The following is a 22,330-nucleotide window of genomic DNA, read 5'->3' on the forward strand; positions in this document are numbered from 1 at the left end:
AGCCTTGCCTCCCGCCCCCTCCGCGCCTCCTGGCTCTGATTGGTTGACAGGCCTAAAACCCGACCAGCATTGGCCTACTGGCCTGTCGTTCGGATATAGCTCCGCCCCCAGCGGGAGCTGGGAGCTGAAATCCAGCAGTGAGAAGAGATTCTCGGAGACTACCTCTGACCCTGGTGACCTGCCGGAAGTTGGGCAGTGGACCGTAGGTGGCCAGATCCTTTTTGGGCCAGAATTCGGGCTCCTGACCAGCTCCACGAGCACTGGGACAGTCTTGTAAGCAGAAAATGCTTAGGTGCAGAGATTTGATGAGAGAAGTAGACTCGATCTTTGAAGCCTAAATTGAACTCTGGCTTGATCCTCTACTGAGTTTATGTCCTTGAATAGCAAACTGCTTCTCTTCCTTTTGCCTCCACTTCCTGCTTAGATAGGAACCCTGATGAAAGGGCTTTTTGGTAAATTTTTGGTAAATGACTCCAACTATAGGGCTATAAATGGCGAGTCTTCAGTCCAGAGATGTTGGGAGCAGAATGGAATTATAATGGAGTGACATTATACTATAATTATGTACCCTGACCCAAGCAAGCCTATACCCCTCATAACAGCTTCCATCCACAGTAAAATTCATCTCAGGACCGAGGCACTAATTCCCTCTACTCCAGAGTTAGATTCCCCAGCCCTTTAAGGCCCCCTCTCAATTATGGTCCTCTAGGGAAAGTATCATACTGTTGTGTTGTTGCAGAATGGCCTGATACTCACTATGTATCCCAGGCTGGCCTTGAAACAAGCCAACCCTCCATTCCCTGGGTGCTGGGATTTTGAATTTTAATTGATTTTTATGTGTAAGAATGTTTTGTCACCATGTATATCTGTGCACCATGTGCATGTGAGCGCGAGCATGTGTGTGTGTGTGTGTGTGTGTGTGTGTGGTGCCTGAGGAAGCCAGAAGAGGGCATTGAATCCTTTGGTACTGGAGTTACAGACTGCTGTTAGCCTCTGTGTGGGTGCTGAGAATTAAACCCAGGTCCTCTGGAAAAACAGTCAGTGCTCTTAACCACTGAGCCATCTCCCCAGAACCCCTTTTACTGGAATTTATAGGTGTGCACCAGTACACCCAGTACCCAACCCTGTAGCAGACTTTCTAGGACCACCAACTCCCCCATCATGTCTTGGAGACTTATTATTAGTTATGAATCTTGGCTTCAGTTTAGGCTTGCCCCACTAGCTCTTATAACTTATATTAACCTGTGTCTCTTCATCTACATTTTGCCTAAGCCTTTTTTTAACCTTTCTTTTCTTCTGTATGTCCTATTTTGTGTCTGTGTCAGGCAGGTGGCTGCTTGGTTGGCTGGCCCTGGACACCTCTTCTCTTTCTCCCTTGAGTCTAGATTCCTTCTCCTACTTATTCTCTCTGCTCACCAGCCCTGCCTGTTCCTCTACTGCCTAACTATTGGCTGTTCAGATTTCTATTAGATCAGTCAGGTGCCTTAGGAAGGCAAGGCAAAACAACAAAACATCTTTATATAGTTAAACAAATGCAGCATAAACAAAAGCAACACATCTTTACATCATTAAACAAATTCGGGGATGGAGAGATGGCTCAGTGGTTAAAAGTGCTGCTTGCTCTTCCAAAGGTCCTGAGTTCAATTCCCATCAACCACATGGTGGCTCACAACCATCTGTAATGAGATCTGGTGCCCTCTTCTGGCCTGTAGGCATACATGCAGAATACTAAGAATATTGTATGCATAATAAAAAAAATAAATCTTTAAAAAAACAAATTCAACACATCTTTACATAGTTAAACAATTATTCTGCAGCACAAACAAATGTAGCACATCTTAGTTAAACAAATATTCTATTCTACAACACAGCCCCCTCCCTTTTCCCCCCCAATTTTTTATTTTTTACTTTTTTGAAACAGGGTTTTCTGTAGCCCAGTCTAGCCTTGAAAGATGAGCTTCTGGTCTCCGTGCCTCCACCTTTTGAGAGCTGGGGTTTATAAGTGCATATCACCATATCCCATTGATGGGCATCAAACCCAGAATTTTGTGCATGTTAGGTGAGCACACCAACAACTGAGCTACTCCCAATGAGCTATTTTTTATTTTCGAAATTTTCAAATTTTATTTTTTAAAATTATGTGTATGTGTGTGTGGGTAGATATGTACAGGTGAGCGCAGGTGCCGCTGAGGTACTTGGAACTGAAGTCCTCTGCAACAGCAATATGTGCTTCTAACCACTAAGCTATCCTTTCAAGATTTTCTCCCACCTTTTAAATTTTGAGACCGGTTTTTACTAAATTACCCAGGCTGGCCCTGAACATATGATCTTCCTGCTTCGGCCTCTCCAGGAGCTGTGGCTACATGCCTATGCAGGTCCTACAACCGCTATGAATTCTATAAAAGTTGCAACTAAAGCTTAGAAAGGTCTGGGCACTTAAACAAAGTTAATCAACGAGTTGCCAACAAAAGCAGGATTCAAATACAGTTTCCCAGTATTTGCTTTTCTGGTCCATATTTTATGTGCATGTGAGGTCAAGAGGGTCTTTATATGTCTAGCCCCTTTCCGAAAACAAAAACTGCCCTCAAACACTGGAACCCAACCACACGCTGCTAGACTTAGCTTACAAGGTGTTAGAACAGCACCCTTCCTCCCCATCTAGTCTGGTTCTCAAACCCAGCGCACATGGGTGACATCCTCGCTGTTTGTTTCTGCCCATACACCGCCCCTACTGGAAAGGAAAAACCGTGTGCTTGAAGCAATCACTGCAGGCTGGAGCCACAGCTCTGCTGCGACCTTAAGGAAGACTAGTGGGTCTGGGACCCCACAAAGCACCTCACACACCCTGCACTTTCCTCTTAGTGGGGCTGCGGGTGGGTGCCGGTCAGCTCAGCCTCCCCGTCCGCCCTCTCGTAGTCTATAAAGGCGGGATTTACCGCTGTAGGAACCCTAGTCTAGGGGAACGTGGTGCACCCGAGCACTTTCTCAACAACACTGAGGCGGAAGCAAGGTGCTGAGGGAGTGCACTGCAGAATACGCGTATCCGGGGGCCGACCCTGGTGCCAGTTCCTGGTGCCGGTGTGTAAGTAGGGTTAGCATTCATCCCCTCAATCGGGTATGCACTAGCAGTAGAGATCGGGATGGGAGTGCATTGCTGCAATGGTGCGTTTTGAGACCAGGCCGGTCCTGTCCCTCACAGTCGGGGCAAACAGGCTCGGAGAGAGGGCATGCTTACCAATGTTGTTGATAATGTCCTTGCGTATTTGGGATGGAAGTTGTGTTGAGACTTTTGGGATGGAAGTTGTGTTGTTGAGACTTGGAGCTTTTCTTCCTTCCGTACCTGGGAACAAGTTGCTTTTTTCCTCTGAAGCCCTGTCTTTGAGGCTGTGATTGTTAGCAAGTGCTCAGCAGATGTTAGTTTGGAACTTAGTTTGCTTGGAAGTAGAGGGGACCACCGAGTTTAAGTTTTCAGATAACTTATTTATGTTAACTTGAGTGTAACAAATTTTCAGCCTTCAATTCATGCTAATGTCTAGGGTTATGGGTTAAATTGGAGGGAAAAATTCAGCTTCCAAGCAATGATGGTGCATACAGGATGTGAAGCAAAGCTCTGAGCATGTCAGTCTCCTGCTCTCCACTAATGAGTTCTGGTGTGTGGTGAACTGTTGTACAGGCCCTTGACATCCACTGGTTAAGGCACCAGTCACCACAGAGTTGGTGTTACTTCCCCCACATTGTGGATGCTGAAACTGGAAGTCAGAAACAATGATTTGGCTGAGCTCACATACACTGGGGTCTGACATTAGCCCTACTCCCAAGCCCACACCCTGACTATTAACAGGAACCAAGCTCTACCAGTTCAACCTACTTCAACTAAAAATAATAATAATTAATAATAATAATAACTGGTCAAGACAAGAAGAAATCAAGTAGGTGGTTGAGGGTGTGAATAGAGTCCAGGAGGTGACAGACTAAAAAGCACATTCTTTTCAGGCAGCTTTTGAGTCTTTCCTCATCTCCTTTAGGGTGACAACAGCATCTGAGGAATAAAACACCAGAGAACCAGAGCTCATGACTGATGCTTCTGCAGCCAGTCCAGCCTAGGGGTCACCCCGGCACCTCCCTCAGTGACTGGTATCACAAGGGAGATTTAAGAACTTGCAAACCTTTCTCTAAGACATGAAACTTTGGGGGCAAATACTTTGGACCCTCCTATCTGGTTCCAGGGGAAGGAGGGGAGCCCCCCAAGGTTGGGCCCTCAACTCGTGGAAGCCTTGTTCATCTCTGTCTGGGCGGTTGAGTGCCACAGAGGTGGTCAGCCACTGGACACAGGTCTTTGAGCAAAGAGGTATCCCAGAGGCCCAGGAGTCCAGTGAGTACATCGTGGCCCATGTTCTTGGAGCCAAAACAGTTAAGTGCCGTGTTGGGGATAAAAAGAGGGAGAAGGGAGAACTCTGGGGAGCAGATATCGGGGGGGGGTGCTATTTTATTTTGTTTGCCTCAGGGTGCTTAGCAGAGACTGGTGGAATTTTACTGAGCAGATGTTTCAGGCAGATATTCGTTCTCCCAACAAATGGTTACAGTGCATTCCAGGCTTTGCAGGCCCAGGGAGGACTAAGTGGCTAGTGTTGAGTCCAGAGTCTTGAGTCCATTGTCCACACAAGAAACCAAGGGAGCCAGCCACTCACGTTCTCCACGGGGACAGTTTCAGAGCCTGAGACCAGTACTTTGGACCAAGCCACTGACCCCTAAACAACTGCAGTACATCCAGGAACTGTGTAGTCATCGATTACAGAGGTAAGCAGCCATGGACAGATCTGAGAACTCTTGAGTTAGGAACAGAGAATCATCCTTCCCTAGTCCCGCCAAGTTATGGTCATGGAGGCGTAAAAGGACTAGAGATCTGTTGGGGTGAGGAAGTAGCAAGAGAGGGGCTGATATAGTAAGTTTAAAGAAAGGAAAAAGGGTAGGCCTGACTGTGTCCTAGGGTATTGCAGACGGGAACCTGCCTGATAGCCTTGGCCACAGTCATTGTCACCTCAGCTCTGGTCTTGTTAGTCCTGGTTCTGGTACTGATGACCTCCCTGAATGCTCCCTCCTCTTGCAGGATGCCGGTGCAGTATATCCTTGGGGAGTGGGACTTTCAGGGACTCAGTCTGAAAATGGAACCCCCAGTGTTCATTCCTCGGCCAGAGACAGAAGTGAGTATATCACTGAGACAAGTCAGGATGGAGATGAGAAAATGGGAAGGTACCTGTCTTGCCCCAGACTTCCTCCAGGGGGTGCTGGGGCCCCATGACTGCCATTCACAGGGGCAGTGCCCTTCCACACTTCCTTCTTGCTGGCTAGGTTGGCTGAGCCACGGTAGAAAACTCCTCTTGCCTTCTTCCTTTGACTCTCTTCACATCCCAAGCCTCCACCCAGCTCCAAGGACTGGAAGTGACATAGAATGCTCTAAGTGTTGTCCCAGTGCTTCACTCATGGTGGCCATTCCTTAGGAGCTGTCCTGTAGGCCCATGGCTGACTCGACCCATAGGAAATAAATGGCCTCCAGCAACTGAGAGAGCAGGGAGAAGTAGAGAGGGCTCTAGCTGGACACCTGGGGGCCCGGTATGAGCAGTGTGATTTTAGAGGCGGTTGCTGCCGGCTCAGATGATGAGAGTGTTGGCCTGCCAGGCCAGGGTATCTGTGACTGGGTGACCTGCGTAGGTCTGTTGTCTGGTCAGGTGATTGTCTATGTCAGTCCCTCAGATGGCCAGAGCTGGGGATTGTGTGGCCCATGCATGCTGTCCCTTGGGGACACACCCTGATCTGGGAGCCATGTTTCTCTGTCCTTACAATGCTCCCTTATTTTGTTGATGGCAGAGGTGGGAGCTAGAAGTGGACTCTGGTGTGATGTGGGGCTGCAGAGGGGATGCTGAGCAAAATCAGAGGGCGCTAGACTCTGGAGAAGATTGTTTCTGGAAAGATTTCTTGGCAAATAAACATTTTTGGGAAAAGTCCATCCCCTTCCACTTTTGCTAGCCAGGGCCTCTGAGCTGTCTTTCCTTCACCCTTTCAATCTCTTTCCCTTGGTCAAGAATCTTCTGATCTTTCTGGAGAGATGGCTCAATGGTTAGGAGCACTGGCTGCTCTTCCGGAGGATCCAGGTTCAATTCCTAGAGCCTACACAGTGGTTTATAACCATCTGTAACTACTATCCCATGGGATCTGACATCCTCTTCTGGCCCCTGTGGGCACTGCATGCACACTGGACGTGGGCATGCATACCAGCAAAATACTATGCATATTAAAAAATCCGCTGATCACCTGGAGTACCCCGTTATCATGTGGTTGAAAGACTGAACTTCACCTCATTCCCCAAAATTGGAGCAGAACTGCAAGGAAGTCTGAGGCCTTGAGAAGTTAAAGAGCTATCAAGGAAGGGACCCATGGGCTGTACCCGAACTTCTGACTCTTTCCTGTTTAGTACTGACATAACTTGGGACGGGGTACAGACACTCAAAAGCAGGATGTGACCTGTCGTCTTCAGGCTTTTGGAAGATTGCCCTGTAGCTTTCTCCAAATACCTGACTTCGGGCCAGGAGATCACTCGCCATGCGTGGAGACTGTCAAGGCTCAGACATAGAAGGGCAGCTATCATGGTGGTAACTGGTGTATGTGTTTGGATTCCGGGCATTGGGTGTGAGCTTTTGGCTCCCGTGTGCCCTACCCACTCTCGGGGTGTCCGGGCCAGGAAGGCAGCTTTGCTGCTTGAGGAGGGGAAGAGTGAGGATGCTGTGGTTGGGGGGCCAGGTCTGCCTCACTGTACAGACATTTCTGAGAACTCACCAGGTTCGCCCCAATGTGAAGCCACATCAGGCAGGGGTGCTTTACTAAGAAATCGAGAGGACGTGGCCTGTGGCAGAGAGTAGAGAGATTGGGTGCAGGGGAGGGGTCACGGAGTCTGTATTCTCTATCCATCAAAGGGCGGTTTTTGCTGGTGGGTGTGAAAGTCTGAAATGCAAAGTTGCAAGTGGCTTGTGGCCTGATGAGTTTTATTTTCCCTGGGGAGGGGGGGTGAGAGGGTGACTGAGTCTCCTGTATGACAGTCTGTACAGTGGGAAACTGAAGTCTGGGGTGTGAGCCATTCCATCCCCATCTGTGTGGTATGACTGTATTGGCTGTGGGAGCCTAGTGCCGTCACTGTTTTAGGGAGGCTGTACACCTGACTGGTGTCAACCCACCAGGGAGATGATCCTACTAGAGGGTGCTCATGGGAAGCCTTCTGAGCCCTCGGTTGCCTCTATAAGGCTTATGCAGTCTCATTGGGAGCACTGGCTTGGCAAAACCACCCACTGCTCTCTCCCTGCCTCTGACTCCTGTTTCTCTTATCTGTCACCCCATGTTTTGAATTCTTCCTGGATTCAGTTGGAACAGATGATCTGGGTCTGTGACCAGCTTGGCTCAGATCCTTCTCAAAGAGGGAAGTTCTTTACTGCCTAGGAAAGAATTATCTAGACTTTCTGAATGTAATCTCAACATAGATAGTCCCCAGATGGTCTGATCAAGATGAGCTTTCCATGGTCTGTGGTAGAAAGGAAGGTAAGAGGCCACTGGTGTCAGTGAGGGCCCAGTCTCTCAGCCCTGCCCCAGGTAGCCATTTGCATGGATGGTGTGTGTGTCTGAGGTCAGGGATGCCTCTGTGAGGTGGCTAGCCAGTGTGGGCTGGCTGAGGGGTCATCCTCCAGCCAGAGTGGGCTGTTTGTGGCCAGGAAACCCAGAGAAACTCACACCCCTAACTTAGGCTGTCATTTTGCTGGCCTTTCAGCCTGTTGCCTTTACCACAGCCTCTCAGTCACAGTCCTAGATTGTGAGCTGTTCACCGGCCATAAGCCCAGTGCTCTCCATTCATCCCTGGCACAGGACTGAATCAAGCCTCCTCATCTATAGACAGTAGTGCACAATGGGCTTGGATCAGGGCAGGCTGGTCCAGCTCTCCTCTCTGTCTGCTTTGGACTTGTTACCTTTGGTATGAATGAGCATTGCCACTGAGATTGGGGCCCTAGGAAGGACAAAATGCTTTTGAGACTCAGCAGGACAAACTTAAAAGGAAAGGGGGTTTGGATGATCTGATGCTGTTTGCTCCACTGGGCCTGGTCTTCTCATAATTTAATATCACAAGAGAGGCAACTCCTGTCCTAGATCTTCAAGTCAGGCTGAAGATCTTTGGGTTGTAGAGATGCAACCGGTCTGCAGAATGAAGATGTTCTAAAGAGGTAACTGTGTCCCTCAACCTATCAGACTCCAAAGAAGTAGGGATTTCCTGAGAAATCTCGTGCACTAGTCAACCGGTCTGCAGAATGAAGATGTTCTAAAGAGGTAACTGTGTCCCTCAACCTATCAGACCCCAAAGAAGTAGGGATTTCCTGAGAAATCTCGTGCACTAGTCAACCGGTCTGCAGAATGAAGATGTTCTAAAGAGGTAACTGTGTCCCTCAACCTATCAGACCCCAAAGAAGTAGGGATTTCCTGAGAAATCTCGTGCACTAGTCAGCAGGGAGCTTGTCTCCCACAAAGGGATCTCACAGTCCTAACAACTTGTCAGACTGAAGCCTAGACAATGATGACTTGGTGGTGGGCAGGACCACACCTTGACCAGATGCCTGGACTTGCATATCCTTGGCCCGCTGTTTAAATTTTGATCTCACTTCAGGAATCTGAGATGGACTTGAAGGGTTTGCTGGATTTCTTTGTCCCTCCTCCCAGTGTGGCCTCATTGAATAAATCTCTTCCCTTCCCTTTCTCTTTCCCTTTCCCTTTCCCTTTCCCTTTCTCTTTCCCTTTCCCTTCCCTTCCCCTCTCCCTCCTCTCCCCACTTCCTCTTCCCTCCTTTCCCCTTCCCTCCAATAACCTCTCCTCCCCTCCCTTCTCCTCCCCTTCCCTCCTCTCCATTTCCCTCCCCTCCCTTCTCGTTTCCTCTCCTCCCATAACCTCCCCTCCTTTCTGCCTTCTACTTTTAATTTGGCTCTTTTTGTTGGCTTATTGAGGATGGGTGGCCAGGTCTGATTTGGGGCACAGTTTGTAACCTCCAAGTCTGATAACAGAGACACTTTAGAGGGGCCAAGGAAGGCTTCCTTCAAAGGGCTTTCACCTACTGCTTTCCTCCCAGTTTCCTGAGCCTTGAAGGGTCCCTCTGCCCATACCCAAGGGGGTTATCTTTGAGAAGACAACCTGCAGTATGCTTGGTCCCCCCACTCTCCTCTGGGTAGAAACATTTCAGCTCTGGATAACGGCATCCTTCACCCTTCACTCCTAGCTCACCGTGTGCTGATTACCATGTACGGTCCCAGTGGGCATCAGATGGTGGGCAGGACCCTAAACCCTCTTGCGTTCTTGCTGATGATTGCTAAAAGTATACTTTTGCTGCAGAAGTGGGTACCGTCCAGACAAGCTCTCACCACACCTGTGCCCCTTTACCATGTTCTGTGTGTGCCTCAGCCACCTGCAGGTATGAGACATGGACAGAGGTGTGTCCCTGCGCCATGAAGGTAACTGCTTGTCCCTTTGGTCAAGAGTCTTCTGGGAATTCCCAAACACAACTCTGAGGGCACACCAGCCACCCCTGATTTATTTATTCTCCCTCCGTGGTACTAGGGGTGGAACCCAGAACTTTACATGTGCTAGGCAAGTGTTCTTCCTTTGAGCTATATCCTCAACCCCAAGCCTTTGATTCTTGACCACTACGAGCCACAGTTCAGGCTCTAGGTAGGGCCTTGACCCGTGGGTGTTTCTTTATGAGCCAGTGGTGATGATCAACAAATTAGTATAGTCTCTAGAAGGACAGATAGGACTAGGAACAGAGGGATTGGCCATCAAATATGGTTCTCAGCATTGCTGTGAGTATAAAAATGAAAAATGTCCGGACAGGCATAACTGGGGTTGATTAAGTGCACGTAGGCAGATAAGGGGTCAGGTGTATGACTCTGACTAATTTTTACTGTGTTCTTGAGGGCAGTGTGCATGCAGTTTTGCAGATGAGTAAACTAAGGCATGCAGGGACAAAGTGATCCACTCACGGTCCTTGCTGATGTCAGGATCATTTTGGTCTTGGCACTTCCCACCTGTCTATCTTCACCAGGAACCAACTGCTTGGACCTCTTTTTAAGGCTCCCCAGGAGCAAGATGGCACCCAGTCTAATCTAGACCCTCTGCCTTCCAGGAATTGGTTGAATGGGTTTTAGAGGAAGTGGCCCAGAGACCCCCTGCAGTGGGAGCACAGGGTGGTCCCCTCATTCTGGAGGTGGGCTGTGGATCAGGAGCCATTGCCCTCAGCCTGCTGAGTCAGCTCCCTGAGGTAAGCCCCTTGGCTCTCCTCTGCCTGCCTTTATCAGATTTTGAGATAGATTGAGATAGTCACTCACTGTCCCTTCCATTGACCCTTCACCCACATCCTTCTTCTAGAAGCATTGAGGGAAAGTGGCCAGAAAAGGAAGGTGTGCCCAGCCTAGCATGGCGATCACCTCTGCCTTCCACCCCGTCTTTCCGGCCTAACTATAGGAAAATTTTGTTCCATGTTTCTATCTTTTGAGGAGCTATGGGGGAGTTCTCAGACAGGCATCTCCCAGAACTCCACCTCTCTTCCTTTGTTCTTGGGGCAGAGTCAAGTCATTGCTGTGGATAAGGGAGAAGCTGCTGTTCGTCTGACCCGTAAGAATGCTCAGAGGTATATGGACCAGGAGGTCCAGAGGGCCAGCACTGGGGAGTTGGACTTGGGGGCCTGGACTTCACCTTTATTCTAGTATCAAACCCACTTCTGTCTGCCTTCTGCTCTTGAGGGAGAGGTGCAATGAGGGTTGCCTGGCGTTGGTCCCATGGCTTTATGGATGGACGGACTGTGAGCAGTGGCTGTATTGCTGGTCCAAGAAGGGCTCATTTCCCTCCTGGTCCTTACAGCCAAGGGTAACAGCTCACATCCTATGCTTACCACCACCTTCCCATCTCTCCAGGCTTCAGTTGCAGGATAGGATTCGGATCGTTCCCCTTGATATAACTTCAGGTATATCCCCTCTGCCCATGTTTTTGGGGTGGGGATCCTGGATAGAGGAATTTCTGGTGGGTGAGGCACTGCAGAAATGGGGTAAGGGTTTCCCAGTAAGCATATCTGTGGACCAGTGGACCATCTCAGATTAGCCCTTGCTGAGGACAGACAAGGAACTGTTGCTGTCCTGACCCATGAAGGTCTTTTGGGGGGTGGGCGGGGTTTCTTTGTGTAGCCCTGGCTGTCTGTCGGCCTCTGCCTCATGAGTGGTGAGAATAAAGGTGTGCGCCCCCACCACCCAGCAACAGGGCCTTTCTTTATCTTTGGATCCCTATAACTGATAAGTTTAACTAAGGTATGTTTACTGGCAAGCCATAAAGAGATTTTCAAAGGAAAGCAGTTCAGAGCCAGGAACCTGTTATCTTAGTGGGGGAGGCAAGAGGATTGCTATGAATTCAAGGCCTGTCTAAGGAGCAGAGTGAAGTCTAGACTAGTTTGGGATACAAGGTAAAACATCTCTCACACACACACACACACACACACACACACACACACACACACACACACACAAATCAAACAAAACAGCAACAACTAAGAAAGAAAATTTTAGGGCCAAGATACTGTGAGCCTCTCTGTCTCCACCTGGCCTGGAAGAGGTGGTCAGGCCGAGCCTGGCTTGTGGGCTGCTTTGCAGGAGCCTCGGGTTTCCAGCTCCAGTTCTGATTCTTCTGTTACCCATAGGGTCCCCGAGTTTTGTGGGAGTGTGATCTGCCTGGTTTAGCATCTGGTACAAGTGGGACCCGGACACAGCCATAAGGGGTTGGCTGAGGGCCGGCCTGCCCTCCCTATGCTTTCAGAACATACTGTTTATAAAGCAGAGAGTAGCAAGGCCAGGGGGCTGCAGAGCGAGAAGCCCTTCCTCTGCCTGTGTAATCAGGGAGGGTTTTCTGGAGGTGGCAGTTGAATATTGCTTACTGAGGAGGCCTTGACAGGGAGCAGAGAGAATGTGGACATGCTAGGTGAAAGGCTGCCTGTCAGAACATGTCCACTTCTGGCCAGTCTGCTAAGTAGAGACTCTGGCTACTAATCTTCAAGTTTGGCCAGGTCTAGAGACAGGCCCACAGGATGACTTGGGAAGAGGGACTGCCCAAGGGACAAGATGGCAAGTGGAACTACCAACTTTCCCTTCTCAGTGGACCACTCCATTCTATGTATCCATTTCTTTGTCCACAGAAGGGTGCTGGACACACCTTTTGCCCTGGGGTCCCATAGACTTGATGGTCAGTAACCCTCCCTACGTCTTCCACAAGGACATGGAACAGCTGGCCCCAGAGATCTGCAGGTACAGGGTGGGTGGATCCCTCTGTGCTGGAGGACTTCCGTCTGGAGAAAACAGTGTTGAGATGCACACGTTAGCCCTACAGACTTACTGGGACAGTTTTTCCCTTCGCACTTCTGACTCCTGGAGGTCCCTAGCCTCTCTGAGCCTCCGTTTCTGCTTTGAAAAGCGGTAGTGCTTGCAGGACCATGGGAAGAACATCAGGCATCGTGATAGAAGGCACTTACGGAGGAATGTGCCATTGTACACCAGAGAGGGAGGCTGCCCCATGATGACTTAGTGGGAAAGCCATCCTGTATTTACAAGGACGGGAAACCCAGTGTAACCACATGTCCCTCCATAAGCCCTGGTGACACCGGCTGGATGCTGGCTCCTCTTTTCTGGGCTCATAGAAGTAGTCAGATCAAGAGCAGGAGCAGCTGGGTTCTGAGAGAGCCTCATGTCCTAAGGGCTGTCTGTCAGTGGGACTCCTACTTCCATCTGGCCATGCTCTCGGGGGGAGGTCTGCAAGAGCGAGCAGGAAGGTAAAACCTGCTGTCCATTTAGGAACCACTTGCTAATGGATTCTCAGCTTACCTCTCTGGCCAGGGTCTAAGTCCCAGGCCCTTTGTGAATGCCCCCTGGCCTGTCAACCCTTTCACCTACCCTACCCCAGTCTCTCACCTGCCACTGTTTTCCCATTCAGCTATGAAGACCTGGTAGCCCTGGATGGTGGTGAGGAAGGCATGGACATCATTACCTGCATCTTGACCTTGGCTCCCCGGCTATTGAATGCCTCTGGGTATGGATGCCACCTCCACTTCCACTGTGTGATTGACACGTCTTGGCAATCATTGTTCCCCTGCCTTTTGCAGTCCAGATGATGTAGAAGCACAGGTCCTGGCCCTACCTAGCTGAGCTGACCTCTCTTTCCACCATGTAGAAGCATCTTCTTAGAAGTGGACCCAAGACACCCAGAGCTTGTTAGCAGCTGGCTTCAGAGCCGGCCCGACCTGCGTCTTAGTCTTGTGGCTGTACGGAAAGACTTCTGTGGGAGGTAAGACTACAGCTCCCATCGCCATACTCCTTCCATGCTCTCTAGCAGTCCCCATCACTTGTGCATTCCTTAGCGCATAGATGGTACCCAGATACTCATCCTGTCTCCCCAGGCCCCGGTTCCTGCATATCCAGAAGTCTGCAGCATAGTATGGCTACTCTGAACAGCTGGCCAGGATTCCAGTCTGCTGGGGGCCTGGCTGGCCCTGCATGGAATACTGCTCAGAGGGAGGCAGTAATGCTGTCCAGAACCACAGGCATGGCCCATGGTTCTGCGATTCCCCAAGATGGATGTTGCTAGGAGACTTGGAAATAAGGATGGAGTGTTCTTCCTGGGGCAGCAAAGAACAGAGACTCAAGAGCTGGGTTTCAGGCCCAGCTCTTTCTCCTCAGTGTCGCAGGCTACTTGGTGTTCCTGTGGTGAAACTGCTGAGAATATTGGGAAATGTGGCCAGTTAAGGACCGAGAGAACAATAAATGGTAAACCAGCATTTGTTAGCAGTATCTGTGGGCCCTTGTCCTCTGTATAGGATTAGGCCTGAGAGTAAGTCAAGCAGACTGTGTGATAGGGGTGGGGCCCAGTGTAAGGAGAGCACATGATGGGGGTAGGGGTATGAGGCTTAATCCTGTCCTTGGACTTTGTAGGGGCTGCACAGAAGAGCTCATTCTTTGGGTTAACATCGTCTACCTCCAGCCCGGGTATGCCTATGTACCCTTCCTTGACTGGGCCCAGACTAAGCATGGGGGCCATGTCTGAGGATGAGGGTGGAGTTGAGGGTTTTTTGACACATGATCGTGGGGTTGCATGCCCACACTGATTCAGTGAAGGTTTGAGACAGTAAGGTGGAAAAAACCCCACAGGACTTTTGTTTGCTTTTATTGAACTTCCTTTCCAAATGTGGAAATTCAAATTTGGAGTTCAAATAACCCACAATATATCTCCCCGGCTGATGCACCCAACCAAGTGTGGTCACTGAATCATGACCTTTGCTCCAGCTCTGGGCAGATTCACGGCTACCAGGAGGCCCAAAGATCAGGTACTATCAACAGCAACAGGAAGCTTCTCAGTGGTGAGTGTTGATGCAAGATTGCATCTGGGTAGTTCGTCAAGTGTTGAAGAATAAACTTCCATTCTACCTGACGCTCTCCTGCCCCCAGCATTTGCAAGGGCCTTACCTAAGGTGCAACAGCCAGAGACAGTGTGCTCTGATAGGCAACAGCACCACCAGAGCCAAGACAGCTGGGTACCAGGTCCAGTCTTGGAGTTGGACCCAGTTACTGCCTTTCTCCAAGGTATGGACTCTTCTCAGTCCAAGCGTAGTACAGGAAGTAGCGTTGTTTTATTCTATTCTAGATCACCAAGATAGAACATGCGTGCTGGCATCTAGATCACCAAAGTAGAACGTGCATGCTGGCATCTAGATCACCAAAGTAGAACGTGCATGCTGGCATCTAGATCACCAAAGTAGAACATGCATGCTGGCATCTAGATCACCAAAGTAAAATGTGCATGCTGGCATCAAATGCCCACAGTCCAGGCAGGAGGGTCAAACTGCTAAGAGAAGGCCTGCCTGGAGTCCCATGATACAAGGTAGCTAGGCTGAGAAAGGAAGTCAGGCCCTCACTTTCTGGGAGTCTGTATTTCCAGACTTATGTCCTATTTAAACGATGCCTGCTGCTGTGGTTAAAGGGTTTATTTGTGTTGGCAGAGGCTGTACTGCAGGTCTCAGAGCCCCAGCATCTGGCCCTGGTGACCTATCCGATGTCTAGCACTAGATATGTGGCCCTCAAGCTGTGTCTGGCTTCCCTTGAAGTAGAGAGCCTGGGCTTTCCCTCACGACTGTTCCAGAAAGAACCTGGGGTAACATAGGTTACAACCAGAGCAAGGCTCCTCACCTCCTGAGCCTCCTATGCCGTTTGCCCTTTGCTTGCCAAAGCCTGTATGAAAATCGCCTTCTCTCTCTTGCCTCTGCCCTTTGGCTCTGTCTCTTTTCAGACATCAGGCTGCTGTGACCTCACAGCCGTCTGTTGCCCTCTCATCTCACAGCTTGGGTTATACTCAGTGCTGAGTGTTCTGACAGTTTTCCCTCCTGGCCTCAGTCCTGTTTCTGAGGTAAGGCCTGGAGAGCCTGCCGGTATGGCACCCAAGAGAGTACAGTGGTGGAGAACGACAGTGGAGGGGCAGTTGGGGTCATTGGAGCAGGAGCCACCCTTGGGACAACTTCCTTCCCAGAAAAATGTAGGGCTTGACTCCACTGGGATAAAAGTCCAAGCCAAGTAGAGTGGCAAGGCAGGGCCTCCAGACTGTAGCTGCTAGCTTAGTTGGGCTAGACACTGAGTTGCCTTGCTGGAGCCATATCGACCCAGGTTTGAATTCTAGAGGCTGCCCCTTACCAGCATGTGACCTTGGGCAGATGACTGCGCCTTATTTAGCTTTGGCCTCCAAACCTTGGGAAACAGGGCCAAAGTGCTTTACCGCAAGGATGGTTGTGGAATTTTCTTGGTACATTGTGGGTGTTTCTGTTGCTTTGAGGGCAGACAGGGAAGGTCCTGTACCCTGCTGGGTCAGCTCAGCACCAATATGAGGCAGGCAGATATGGCAGTCAGCAAAGGAAAGATGACAGGATTTTAGTCCTGGGCTCTTGGTGACTCCATCCACTGGAGATGGAGCCGTCAGGAGCAGCCTCTTTCTCCCCTCACCGGTTCTCTCCATCAGGGCCATGGCAGCCAGTGGCTCCACTCTGGGAAAGCCAGACTCACATGCCCTACCCCCCTCTTTCTCCTAATGCTAGTGCCGGAAGCTTGACACAGTCAGGGAATCCTTTGGGGACAGTGCAGGAGGATGTGGTACAAATGGTACCACCCAGGCTCTGCAGGTTCTACAGGTCCTGAGGTCTTGAGGCCAGATCCTGGGAGAGCAGTCTGTCCCCTGCTAGAGCAGGGGGAGAAGCTATGGTCTTGCCTCACAGTCGGAAGATTTGTGTAACTTCCTATGGCTTATTCCTTGTGGCCTATTCACAGCTGCCTTATTAAAATGTGTTCCCAGCTACAAGAAGTGCACCCTTTCCTGCAGGCCCACTTCCATGGACCCTGGGCATCTGTTCCCAATCTCTGTTCTAAACTTTAACTGGATCCGCAGTACCTGAGCATGGTCTCTGTCTTGCAGAGTGCTGTCTGAAGAGGTGGGGAAAGACATCTCTGAGAAAAGCCCCAGGATACCGCTCCCTGGCCCCATAAGTAAGCTTCTATCAGGAGCCCCATAAGTAAGCTTCTCTCAGGGTAAAGGGTTTCACCACTGAAGGGCCTGAGAACTGCTGGGCCCAAGTGGGAAACCCTCAGTCTCTGCAGCCCAGCCCCATCTTTCCCCATCCACCTTCAGATTCTTTACTGCCTGGACCTCAGCTACCCTGCTGTACCTTCCTCCAAATATTTCCCCTCTCCCCAGTAATGCATCTTTCTGGAGTTCCCATCAGTGCCAATCCAGGTCATACCTGTTAAATCCTAGCACACTTGCCCTGACTTTGTGCCTTCCCTTACCCATATATCTGGCCCCTGAATTTGGAAACCTTCCAGTCTCTTTCTGGGAGCCCCTGTGAGACTGGGACATGCAGGTTTAGTGAAAGTCCACCAATAAACTGACCCCGTATCCATTTTCTAGATGAGGCTAGAACTTCCCGAGTGGCCCACATCTGACCTGACAATAGCACTCATATTCTAGTCAGTAGGGAGAGGAAACCGTGAGCTCTGGCTTCTTGCCTGAGCCAGGCAGCTGCTCAAGTTGAGCCATAATCTCTTTGAGGGCTCCAATGCACCTGATCCCCGCCCCACAGCATGCCAGGAGAACAGGCTGTTCTTGGCGGCAGCAGGCACAGGCGCCAGGCTTCCTGGAGCTCTAGGCCTTAAGCAGTCAAGGTGGTGGCTAGGATGGTGGCCTGGTTTCTCTTTGTGAACTCTCTGCCCTGAACAAGACCCTGGGTTTGAGACAAAACAAAGCAACTCTGTACACAAGATAGGCAATATAATGGTGATTAAAGACACCTATGTCCTCTTTCCCCAACCCATGACTAATGCCTTATATGGTACAAAGGATGTTGCCAGATATGAATAAAGATTATGTGTGTATGCCTGTGTGTGGTATGTATGTGTTCACACGAGCATGCAGGTGTGAATACATGCATGGGGGAGCAAAGGCCTCAATCACCACCGTGTTTTGAGACAGGGCCTTTCACTGATCAGGATCTCATGAATTACACAAGTGCCCAGGACTCCTGCCTCCATCCTCCCACGCTGGGGTTACAGATGTATGCCACCATGCCTAGCTTTTGCACGGGTGCTGGGGATGCTAACTCAGGCACTCGAGTTTGTGCAGCGGATGCTTCTTCCCAGACTTGTGGCTGAAGATCTGGAAAAGGGAAAGTTGTGAGTTGTTCAGGTAAACACATGATTCACAGGTGTCTATAGAAAGGAGACGGGTGTCAAAAGTGAGCGGAAGCAGAGGTCAGTGTTGTGTGATTGCAGGAGGAACCAGCCAAGAGCCAAGGAATGCAAACAGCTTCTTCCCTAGAGCCTCAGGGAAGAATGCAACCCTGCCCACATCTTCACTAAGCTCAGTGGAATTGATTTTGGATTTCTAACCTCTAGAATTATACAGTGTAGTTGTGCGTATTAAGTTACAAAATCTATGGTAATGTTTTACAGCAACTATAGAAAACTAATACAGATCTTGATGCTCAATGGAGCTTGGTTAGTCACTTTGTATTCTTTTTTAAAATGTTTTTTAAATTACATTCATTTACTTATTGTGTGTGTATGTGTGTGTGTCCATCCATGCCACAGCATGCTAGTGGGTGTCAGAGGGAAACTTGTAGGAGTCGGTTTCCATAGTGTGTATCCTGGGGATTAAACTCCATTCTTCAGGCTTGGCCTTGAGTACCTTTACCCAGAGTTACCCTGGCCCGCCTATCACTTAATTTATATTCTTGTGACAAAATCTCTTACAAGGAGGAAAGATGAGTTTGGTTCGTTGTTTCAGCTCAGGATTGGCAAGCTCTGCTGGGCACGTGACAAAGCAGAAAGATGGTGGAGGAAAGCGCCTCACCAAAGAGAGAAAAGGGTCCTGAGACAGTAGTGCTTTCATGGCTAGCCTGGGCTGTCAACTTGACGCACCTGGGAAGAGGAGCCTGAAGTGAAGCACTGTCTCGTCAGACTGGCCTGTTTTCACATCTGTGGGCTAGTTTCTTAGTGCTAATTTATGCTGGAGGGCCTGCCCACTGTGGGAAGCACCTTCCCTAGGCAGGTGGGCCTGGGCTGTGTTAGAAAGTGAGCCTGGGAGCCAGCCAGTCAGCAGTGTTCCTCCTCGGTCTGTGTGTCACTTCCTGCCCCCAGGTTCTCAGTGCTTGAGTTCCTCAGTGCTGGTCTGTAACCTGTGAGCTGAAATACACCCGCCCTCCACAGCTGGAAGGGGGAGGTTTCCGTCAGTGTTTTTATCACAGCAACTGGAACCAAATGAGAGCACACACTTTTCTATAGGTCCCAGTTTCTTACTGCCTCCAACTAGGACCAGCCTCTTAAAGCTCCCACCGCATCTCAGTCACACCGCTAGCTGGGGACCAGGGCTCTGGCACAGAAGTCTTTGAAGGACAACCCAGGCCCATACTGCAACAGTTCCGTGATGGCAAACTCTTAAAAATGGAAGTATTTCTGGAGTTAGAATGTGGAAATGGGCAGAGGCTGGAAGAGTTTGGAGACACATGATACATTGCCTTGGACACCTCTCCTCAGAGGGGATATGGCCAGGGTGGGTGGTGGTGAGCCCCCCAGTCTGCCAGCCTGAGGTATGCAACACTTTATGGTCTTTAGAGAGAGTGGGCCGTCTCTCAGAACAGAGAGGCTGGCCGAGACCTCAGGAGCAATGGGGAGAGTGGACTGGGATTAGAGAGAGTGCAAGCTTGGCCTCCCTGAACTATTTTTGATTATGTGAGGTCTACCCAGGTCCTGGTCCTGGATTCCCATGGAGTCATGTGGTTGGCCTAGCAGCCCTGGAGCGGGAGGAAGGCCCACACTGTATGCATGCCATGCCCGTGAGCTGAGTACAGCAACTTGTGTCTAGAAGAACGCCTGCCCCTCCGTGTCAGTGGATAGCTGGGCTCTTGCCAATCACCAGGCAGTCCTTAGTCACCATTCCATCCTGGGACTGGATCTTGTTGTCCCTGAGGATCTTAGTGTTCTGGTTCTCAAAGCTGGAGTGGCCAGCTGTTACCTTTGGACCCTGTCCCTGGCCAGTGTGAGGCTGTGACTACTCTGGATGAGGAACAAGGAACTGTGGAGAAGTTATCCCACCTGGACAAGGTGCAGGCCATCCTGAAGCTACAGTCCTAACCCAGGTGTCACATGGAGAGCTTCTGAAACCCCAGTGGGCTTAAGAGAAGTTGAGGACAGATAATAGTTCAGATACCTGGAATAGTTCAGATGCCTGGGATTAAGGGGGAGCTGGGACATGAATCCCCTGGATATACTTTGTATGAAGCCTAGAGGATTTGGTACTGTAACAAGACTTATACTTAACTCCTGATTTTCCCTTTTCCCAAGCAGAAGTCTGCACAGCAGGCTGGAAGAGGACGAGGCGGCCACTGATGCCCGCCTGACCGTCAGCGACACTGGAATTGTCATAGCTAGGTCCTGAGCTGTCTTACAGAGCTCAGAGCTGAGATCCACCTGTCGGAACAGGAGCAGAAGTTGCCAGAACTCTCCCACAGGGCTTCCCACAGCCACAGCAGCTGCCTTAATCCTGGCACATACAATGCAGAGTCAGCATCTCAGTCTCTCAAGCCAGGCTCCAGAGGGACTGCCACACTCAGGGATCTTAATTGCATTCACATAGCACTTGCCTCTTGACTCCTAGCTCAGGGCTTCCAGCCTCTGTTGTCTCCAAAGTCCTGTGGTCAATAAATGGCGCTTATATGTGGCTCTATTTAGCTCAGTGGTTCTCAACCTGTGGGTCGTGACCCCCTGGTCTTTCGAACGGTCCTTTCACAGGAGGCTCCTGAGACCATCAGAAAACACAGATATTTATAACAGATCAGTAGCAGTATTACTATTATGAAGTAACAATGAAGATCACTTTATGGCTGGGGTCACCACAGCATGAGGAACTGTATTAAAGGGTCACAGCTTTAGGAAGATTGAGAACCACGGATAGCTCTTCTAACTAGGGACTCTAGTGTATAAAACCCTTTGGGCTGGGTTCGTGGACCAGCATGAGCTGTATTAGCTCAAGCGTGGACCTCGCGTATATGGACACCCACATCGTGGTCCCACCTCAAGCCCTGGCAGTTGTGAGGTGAGTAACGTTCCCTCGGTTGAGTAAGTGAGCACTACCACCTCTGATGGAGCTACCTGTGCATCTACCCTGACTCTCTTGGACCTCCTGAGGTACTGTCTTAGAGCTGTGGTAAAACACCTTGATCAAAGTCAGCCTGGGGAGGAAAGGGTTTATTTCAGCTTACAGTTTTACTTCCTGGTCCATCATTGAGGGAAGGGCAGGGCGGGAACTTAAATGGGACAGGAACCTGGAAGCCGGAGCCAATGCGAGGTCATGGGGAACGCTGCTCACTGGCTTGTTCCACATCTTGCTCGGCCATCATTCTTCTCACACCCACAACCACTAGCCCTGGGGAGGCACCGCCTGCAGTGATCTGGGCCTTTTCACACTGTCAATCAAGAAAATACACCACAGGCTTGCCCACAGGCCAGTCTTGTGGGGGCATTTTCTCAATTGAGGTTCTTTCTTCCCAATTGACTCTGGCTTGTGTCAAGTTGACATAAAACTATCCAGCACAGTTTTCTAAATGGCCGCCTGGTTACAGTCAGGAATGTGAAGTGGAACAGTTTCTATCCCCAAAGTCCTCTTTTTTCTTCCAGATAACCTCCTACCAGCCTTGTAGGCAGTCAGTAAAAGCTAGTCCTATAGCTCAGAGAGTAAGACAAACAAAAGGAGGTTACCTTAGTCTTGCTGGGAGACTGAACTGAGCTAACCTGAGCTAACTTTCTCTAGGGCCCAGCTGGAACAACTTGGAGAAGCTCTGACCAGGTGGCCCCTTTCCCAAGGCCTGGGTCTCCCCAGGACTTCTGCTTCTCAGAGAAGAGGCAGCCACTGAAGTGACCCTGTTCTCTCAGTTCTGCTCCAAGGGCTGCATCTGGAAGAGCAGACAGGCCAGATGTGCCCGCTCTGGGTCCCAGCAGCAGGTGCCATTGTTGGGGTTCAATATGCCTAGAGAGGTCCCTGTGTAGGCCCAGTAGGGCAGGGGGCAGGACAGTTCTTTTGGGGATCCCAGTAACCACCACTTCCTCCACCCACCAAAAGCTCCTATCTCATCTTGCTTTCCAGAAACAGTATCATTTGCTAGAAGAGGTAGTTAAGTCCCTCTGTCCTTCCTGGAAGCCAGTGAGAAGCTGAGTTTTGTGAGTATGCAGAGCAGATTCAGGCTAGTGCTGCCTGAGCCTTTTGCCTGGTCATTGACCTTGTAGCTAAGTGTCTAGTGTCCACCTAGGCACTGGACCCCAAAGAGCTGATCTGCATTATTAGCTATAAATCTCGGGAAACCCTACAGGCCTTGTAACTGAGGACACTCCAGATGAGGCTGTACAGCAAACTGGGAGAGAGGATGAGGCTACCCCAGTGTCCATCTGACCATCAGAGATGGGTGGAGAGGGATCTTGGGGTGTACCCTGCAGAGCTCAGTGCTAAGGTCCACCTCTCAGAGCAGGGGCAGAGGTTTCCAGGGCCGTCTCCACAGAGCTTTTCAGGAAGACAGAAGCTCGATGAGCTCCTCTCCTAAGGGACGTGCAGGTCAGAGCCAGGACCTCAGGCTCCCAAGTCCTACTAGGTGTTAGGCTCCCGAAAGTCAGCTCACACCCAAGCAGAAGGGCTAGAAAAC

General features: G+C 50.2%; 1 protein-coding gene across 8 annotated transcripts; it reads left to right on the forward strand.

Moving 5' to 3' along the window:
* Positions 1-3,027: 3,027 nt before the first annotated feature.
* On the forward strand, positions 3,028-18,687 carry Hemk1 (HemK methyltransferase 1, mitochondrial release factors N(5)-glutamine). Of its 8 annotated transcripts, XR_012909958.1 has the most exons (12): positions 3,028-3,082; positions 4,026-4,410; positions 4,706-4,797; positions 5,108-5,201; positions 10,202-10,336; positions 10,641-10,705; positions 10,989-11,038; positions 12,254-12,362; positions 13,045-13,140; positions 13,282-13,395; positions 13,508-15,507; positions 16,561-18,676. XR_012909958.1 is itself a non-coding variant. In XM_075964715.1 (11 exons), exons 2-11 carry the CDS (start codon positions 4,180-4,182, stop codon positions 13,542-13,544), a joined length of 1,023 nt encoding a protein of 340 aa, XP_075820830.1. In that variant the 5' UTR covers positions 3,028-3,082; positions 4,026-4,179; the 3' UTR covers positions 13,545-18,682. The 8 variants fall into 8 exon arrangements, 7 of the variants coding, with proteins under 7 accessions (XP_075820830.1, XP_075820834.1, XP_075820832.1 ...); XM_075964715.1 differs by having other exon boundaries at positions 13,508-18,682; XM_075964717.1 differs by having other exon boundaries at positions 3,031-3,091; positions 13,508-18,682.
* Positions 18,688-22,330: the final 3,643 nt, after the last annotated feature.

The sequence above is a fragment of the Microtus pennsylvanicus genome, chromosome 3, assembly GCF_037038515.1.
Source record: "Microtus pennsylvanicus isolate mMicPen1 chromosome 3, mMicPen1.hap1, whole genome shotgun sequence".
Lineage (NCBI taxonomy): Eukaryota > Metazoa > Chordata > Mammalia > Rodentia > Cricetidae > Microtus > Microtus pennsylvanicus.